Raw genomic sequence first — 7,929 nt, 5'->3', positions numbered from 1 at the left:
ACGGGTTGAGTAAAAAATTTACATTAAACAAACTACCTATAAAAAGGTAAACAATAAATTTCATTAAAGATAAACAAAATACATATTACATTTGACCTCTACGTAAATTTCATTAAAATACTTTGCTTTTACACTATACTCTAACCAATTACCGTATTTATCATACCAATTCGTGCTGAAATGTCGTTCTGTAGACCCTATCTTTCTTTTTGGAAAGACATGCCATGTCCACCTAGTTGGCAATGTCCATTAAGCCAATACTTTCTCCGTATCTTGTCTCTTTGATTAGGATGATAATCTAAAATTCTTTTATATCGACATGATCCCAAGGAAGATTAGAGATCAACAAAACTTGGTCCGGTAGATGGTGTTTTTCGTTTCAAATACAAAAACATTTCCATAGTTGTCATTGCTAAAAGCTCTTACTGTACAAATAAAATGGATTACAAAGTTAAATAGTGTAGAACTCTAAAAAAATAATATTAATAATAAACGAAACACTCATACAATGAACAAATTAGAAAGCTAGAAATCAAATAATCATTTACCATAAGACAACCAAGATCACATGCCTTTTGAAATTGAAGAAAAGGACAATATTTTAAAACAGAAGATCGAAATTGGTTACTGGACTTGCAGTTACATAATTCAAATAAAAAAGAAATAAATTAACATGTGATGAACCATGAATCATGAAGGTTTGTTTATATTAGAATAAAATCAATAATTCGAAATCACAATTTACAAAATAAATCTAACCTGAGATGTCACATGTGAAGCTGCCATCACCCTAATATGTTCGTCTCCCACTAATTCCAACTTTTCAATTAAAGTGGTTGAGCAATTGACTAAATTGGCTTAACTGTTATTGTTCATAACAAAATTAAATTTGGGCTTAAAAATTTTGGTTTAATAAAATTTAAAAAGTTATGTTTGGAACACTAAAAAATTATGAATGGGTCACTAAATTTATTTTGAATGGGTCATTAATTTTTTTTTGAATGGGTCACTTGAATCTTTAGACCTAATATGTTACTAATTTATAAAGGAAACTGTGGACTTGAGTGGGTGCAAACGCTCCCCATGACCGAACACTGTATCCGCCCCTGCTGTTCCCAGTTTGGATTTTAAAAACTAACAATATTTCAAATTAAAAAAACTTAATAGTTAGCTACTTAAAACGCTTGGGCTTATGTAAACTCTTCCTCAGTTTCGACAACTTCCCAATTCATGCTTGTGGACCCAGATCATGGCATTAAGCTGATGGGATTTATATAACCACATCATCAGTATTAAGCATATTATCATCATCATCGTACTCAGTATATCTCATCAATAGCAAAACATGGTATGGTCTGAGGAGGGTAAGATGCAGACAGTCTTACCTCTACCCTTTAGGAATAGAGAGGCCGATTCCGGTGAGACCACCGGCTCGATAGTAGTTTTGCATCAAGCCTTAGACATAAGACACGTAACACTCAACCTCGGGGCACCGCCGATTGGTGCATGTACCCTTGTCTTTTGGCTATCAACGCCACCACATGATGCCTGATTAACCTTCCGCCACTTTTAATATTATTTTCACGATATTAGTAAAATAACGTCAAAATCAGTATTAAGCATATCATGGCATATAATTATTGTCGGCCACTTGAATTTGTTAATCAACTAAGAAAATGAGAAACAAACTATAATAACCGTATACATTATAGTTCCTCAAATATTACTATAATATACAATATTATTAGTACAATATAAATGTTGGGTTGAGAGGCTTTGGATTCAAGGGCCATAGAAATCAAAAGTCAAAAGAAATTCGTCTTAAAAAAACTCATTTATAAGTATATTCACAAACTTGATTATACCTTATATTATATTCCTTTACATTATTCATCGACATGTGATGCTTTGTGATCCTTAGTTAAGACTCATAATTTTCCTTTTTTTTTTCTTTTTGAAAATAACAACTATCCAATCACCTAAATAACATACAATATGTGTCTAAAGATTGTTTACCAAAACCCAAATACACATAAATATATAACATGATAGATGGTAATAAAGTCTTGATACAAAAAGAAAAGAAAAGCAGACCCCTATAATTGTGAACCAAAAGATATGCCTAAAGAGTCTAAAAGAATTTTGAAGATCAAGGAAATGAATATGCAACTCAAATGAAAATTGACTATTAGACTATCCTTTATGGTGGGGGCTTCGATGCCCCCCTACAATGCCACGTCAGCGCCACGTAATCACCGGGGGCATCAAGCCCAACCAATAATGTCCCAAAGGCGTCCATTTATATATATATATTTTATATACACACACGCATATGTATGTATCTGTGTGTGAGAGGGGGGGACCTCCACACCCAAAGGCGCCGGTCGTTCAAACGATGGGCACTCCCAGCGCCCCACCACCAAGGGTGCCCCTTGGTGGTGTTCCGCGCCCAAGGGCACCCACCATCCCTCTCAACCCCATAGCATGTCGTCTTAAAGTGAAAGTAAAGACATAAAATGTTAACCGTCATCTGACATAGTGTTTTGGTACAAAGATACAATATACATGAACTTAATTGAATTACTCTAATGGTACACTTATCTAAAGCATATTTTCTAATAACCAATATTTTGTTTCTTTCAATGCTGTTGATTGACTTTCAAAAGTCAGCATGTGACCGGTTGCCAAAAGCTAGTCCAATACCAAAAATTTTAATGTTGGCCAAACTACCCGCGTTGACTAGTGAATTACTGAGGAGTACTAATCTGTTGCTTTTGACTTTTGAAACGTCAAACTATCAAAATTGATAAACTGCTTCTTGGTGTCAAATTTAGTAGGAGCAGCTGCTGATCTGTTTTTCAATTATCACTGATATTTCCAAAAATTGCAGCTTGAAAAAAATAACCCTTGCACCTTTTCTAATATTTACAGATTGCCTATCGAAATCCGTGATCTCGTGAGAGCTCGTATGCCCACGACGATTGAATCAACTATGGAGTTAGCTGGTTATTTGATAAGCGGTATGATCCGTAACAGAACGGAAAAGAAAGGGAAGGATGAGAAGAAGGAGCCTGCTGGAGAAACGAAGAAGAATGGACCAAGACCAATGAATCGGCCATTCTGTAAGAAATGTAGCCGACGTCATACCGGGAGTTGTAACCCAAACAACAACTTCCGAGGAGGAAACAATAATACTTGCAACTTCTGCAAGAAACCAGGTCATGTCGAGGCCAATTGTCGACGAAAATCGATTGTGTGTTATAATTGTGGTGAAACGGGACACTTCAATTATGAATGTACAAAGAAGAAGATCACCACCACCACACCCGCAGCAGCAGGACTGAGAAATATTAATAAGAACGAACCCAAGAAAGGGAACACTCGGGCCTTCTTGCTAAACACACAAGAGGCTGCAAATGTGTCAGAAGTAATTACCGGTACGTTTCCCGTAAATAATGTTTATGCTAGGGTTTTATTCGACTCAGGTGCAAACCAGAGTTTTATAAACCACAAATTCTGTGAAGTAATAAACGAACCCTTAGATAAGTTAGACATATATTACGATATAGAAACAGCTAGCGGACAACTGATTAAAACAACAAAAGTCTTTAATAAAGGTAAAATATCCTTAGCTGGGTATGAAATACCTATTAGACTTTTACCAATGTCTTTAGCCGGTTTCGATATTTTTATTGGTATGGACTGGTTATCAGCCAACCAAGCTCACATCAAGTGTGAACAAAAATCAATCGATATCCGGACACCCGATAATACAACCATAAGAATCGCTGGAGATCAAAATGCTGGTCAAACGGTATTATTTCCAAAATCAAAGCCAACCAATGCTTGGGAAAAGGATGTCTTGCATTCATGGTTTACGTAACCAAGGAATCTGAACCCAAGAAAATAAATGAAGTTCCGATAGTATCTGAATTCCAAGATGTATTTCCCGATGAATTGCCAGGTATCCCGCCTGACAGGGAGGTGGAATTCAAAATCGAATTACTACATGGAACTAACCCAATAGCAAAATCGCCATATCGTCTGGCCCCGACCGAAATGAAAGAACTAAAGAAACAGTTAGGAGAACTATTAGAGAAAGGATTTATCAGACCAAGCTCTTTGCCTTGGGGAGAACCAGTGTTATTTGTCAAGAAGAAAGATGGATCGATGCGGATGTGCATTGACTATCGTGAGCTGAATAAAGTAACAATCAAGAACCGATATCCTTTGCCGCGTATTGACGATCTGTTTGACCAACTACAAGGAGCCAGCTATTTTTCAAAAATCGACCTTAGATCCGGGTATCATCAATTGAAGGTTCAGGATGATGATATTCCTAAAACAGCTTTTAGAACTCGATACGGTCACTTTGAATTCACTGTTATGCCGTTCGGCTTAACGAATGCACCAGCTGCATTTATGGATATGATGAATCGAATCTGTAAACCATACTTGGATCGATTCGTTATCGTATTCATTGATGATATTCTTATATATTCAAAGTCTGAATCTAAATCATTGATGATATTCTTATCTATTCAAAGTCTGAATCATCAATTCCATTTGAAAACCATACTCGAAGTACTTAGAACAGAGAAATTATACGCTAAGTATTCTAAGTGTGAGTTTTGGCTTTCAGAAGTTCAATTCCTAGGTCATGTCGTAAGTGCCAAAGGAATCCAGGTGGATCCAGCAAAAATCGAGGCCATAACCAAATGGGAGGAACCAAAATCTCGAACCCAAGTTAGGAGTTTTCTTGGTTTAGCGGGATATTATCGGAGATTTATTCAAGACTTCCCCCGTATTGCTGTCCCTTTAACCTCACTTACCCGGAAGTCGATTAAATTCGAATGGGGACCTAAGCAGGAAGAAGCCTTTTAAACTCTGAAACAAAAACTGACAAATGCACCCATACTAGCCCTACCTGAAGGACTAGATGGCTTTACCATATACTGTGATGCCTCGCACACAGGAATGTGCAGCATATTAATGCAACGAGACAAGGTAATAGCCTATGCCTCACGTCAGTTAAAAACTCGTGAGAAAAACTACACCACTCATGATCTTGAACTGGGAGCTATAATTTTTGCTTTGAAATTATGGCGACATTATCTTTATGGTGTCAAGTTCACCGTCTTCACTGATCATAAGAGTCTCAAACATATATTTAACCAAAAGGAATTAAATATGAGACAAAGAAGATGGATGGAAACTCTTAGTGATTATGATTGTGACATTGAATACCACGAAGGTAAAGCAAACGTTGTAGCTGATGCGTTAAGTCGAAAAGAACACAAGATACCTAAACGTGTTCGAGCCCTTCGACTAGAACTTAAAATTGACTTAACTAGTCAAATTCGTGATGCACAAAAGTTGGCTCTAGAGCAAGGGAGCATTAAAGAAGAAAAAGAGAACGGTACCATTGATCAGCTGGTTAAGGGGGATGACGAAATTCTCCGCCTTGGCAAAAGAATATTGGTACCAGCGACTGGTAATCTAAGAGATAAGATTCTTGAGGAAGCTCATAAATCCAAGTATATGATGCATCCGGGAAGTGATAAAATGCATCACAACCTCAAGAACGATTACTGGTGGATAGGCATGAAGAAATAAATAGCTATGTATGTAGCCAAATGCCTAACTTGCTCAAAAGTCAAAGCGGAACACCAAAAACCGCGGGGACTCTTGCAGCAACCTGAAATCCCTATCTGGAAATGGGATATGATAACCATGGACTTTATAATGAAGTTACCAAAGACTACTCGAGGTAACGATGCCATTTGGGTTATCATTGACAGATTGACAAAATCTGCACATTTTATTCCAATTCAGGAATCATTTTCAATGGACAAATTAGCCCAACTCTATGTAGAGAAAATCGTAGTAATGCATGGTGTACCACTATCAATAATCTCTGATCGAGATAGTCGGTTTACATCAAACTTCTGGAGAAGTTTCCAGAAAGCTATGGGCACCTGTCTGAACTTAAGCACTGCTTATCATCCGCAGACAGATGGGCAAAGTGAAAGGACGATTCAAACATGGGAAGATATGCTTCGTGCATGCGTAATCGATCTTGGTGGTAGCTGGGATACTCATCTCTCGTTGATGGAGTTTTCTTATAACAACAGTTACCACACGAGTATACAGATGCCACCATTCGAAGCTTTATACGGTCGTAAGTGCCGAATGCCGGTATGTTGGTCAGAAATCGGAGACAAACAAATGTCTGGACCCGAACTGGTTCAAAAGACTACTGATCAAATTCAACTAGTCAGTGATAGACTAAAAGCGGCTCAGGATAGACAAAAGAGCTATGCTGACATACGCCGCATACCATTAGAATTCCAAGAAGGTGATAAGGTATTGTTGAAAGTATCACCTTGGAAGGGAGTTGTTCGTTTCGGTAAGAAAGGTAAACTGAGTCCCGATTTGTTGGACCATTTAAAAACCTAGAAAGGATTGGACCGGTTGCTTGTAAACTCGAACTCCCTGAAGAAATGAAAGGCATACATAACATATTTCATGTTTCGAATCTTCGCAAATGTTTAGCCGACGAAACGCTTTCTATGCCTTTGAAAGACGTGCAAGTCAACGACAAGCTTAAGTTTGTGGAACAACCAATTCAAATAGAAGATTCTGTGGTTAAGTTCCTCAAAAATAGGCATCTTAAGATTGTCAAAGTGAGATGGGATTCGCTTCAATGACCCGAATACACTTGGGAACTCGAATCTGAAATGAAGAAGAAATACCCTCATCTGTTCCAATAATCTCGAGGACGAGATTAATTCAAAGGTGGGGAGGATGTAAGATCCCATAAAAATCCATAAATATTTTGGACTAAAATTTTCAATCTAAAAAGTTATGGATAAACTTTGCAAAATATAAAAAAGGAAAATAAGAAAAGATGGGTGCATCCCACATTGGTGGAAGAAAGAAAGTGGAATCCTTGCACATTGGTATAAATAAGGAGTGTAAATCCCATCCCACATTGGAAGTGGATAAAAATGTTGAGCTCCTTATAAGAAGATGAAATTCCATAATAATATTCTTATATGACCTTATGCACCCAGTGGTCCTAGCAGAGGGTGCCAAGCACCCAAACGAGCACGCGCACGGGCTCGGGCGATGGGCGCAATGTGGCGCACTTTGCACTTCGCAAGATCTGGAACTAGATTACATGATCTAATATTAATACGTGGTTATTATCAAAATATAGGTCTGATCAATCCCGTTCATCCAACTTAAACGAAAGAAGTTAAAGCTCGATTTTGAAAGGTGAATACGTACAACCTTTTAATGGAAACTTCGCAAGTTAGACATTGGGTTTGACTTGACAAGTCTGTCAAAGTAAAGGGATTACGTGATCCCTAAGTTTGTTGAATGTTTACATGAGATATTAGGATCTCTAAAACTTATAATACATGTTAGATAATAAAATACTTAGACAGTCAATACATGTGTCTGGATCCAAACATATTGTTGCATGTAGATTAAACTAGTTTCTTAATATGGGTAGTGGGTCCCGAGAATTTATATAGTTTGTTACATGCTGGTCAAACTAACCTCCTCAATATGGGCATCAGATCCCGAGGGCATGTTAGTTTGTTGTATTTTACTGTGGCAATGGTCCCATAAATAAGAGAAGTTTCTGCTAAGTAATAAGAAAACTTTCTATGTATTATAATGATTGTTAAAACTATTTTATTGAGTCAATACGTTTCACCAGCATATCGCTGACGTATTTACTTAACATTTCAGGTAAGGAAAAGATGTGCTAAGCAAGGATAGAGTCATACTGTTAGAAGATTCGTGAAGAATAGCTCAGTTTTTTATATATAAAAATAAACGAAATCCTTGTTATGTAAATTACTTGTTTTGTAAAACAATGTAAGTTTGGGCGTTTATTCCCAAACTAAATTTGAT

At 37.1% G+C, this 7,929-nt stretch overlaps 1 protein-coding gene across 1 annotated transcript; it reads left to right on the top strand.

Annotated features, from left to right (window-relative positions):
- The first annotated feature begins 4,977 nt into the window (after positions 1-4,977).
- On the top strand, positions 4,978-5,616 carry LOC143588602 (uncharacterized). The gene is made up of 2 exons (XM_077069562.1): positions 4,978-5,155; positions 5,255-5,616. Exons 1-2 carry the CDS (start codon positions 4,978-4,980, stop codon positions 5,614-5,616), a joined length of 540 nt encoding a protein of 179 aa, XP_076925677.1.
- The last annotated feature ends 2,313 nt before the right edge of the window (positions 5,617-7,929 follow it).

This window comes from Bidens hawaiensis, unplaced genomic scaffold (assembly GCF_021521415.1).
Source record: "Bidens hawaiensis isolate Kalapana, Puna unplaced genomic scaffold, B.hawaiensis_p1.1 tig00036526_1, whole genome shotgun sequence".
Classification (NCBI taxonomy): Eukaryota; Viridiplantae; Streptophyta; class Magnoliopsida; order Asterales; family Asteraceae; genus Bidens; species Bidens hawaiensis.
Note: the sequence above shows the minus strand (reverse complement) of the source record. Positions and strands in the feature narration are given on the sequence as shown.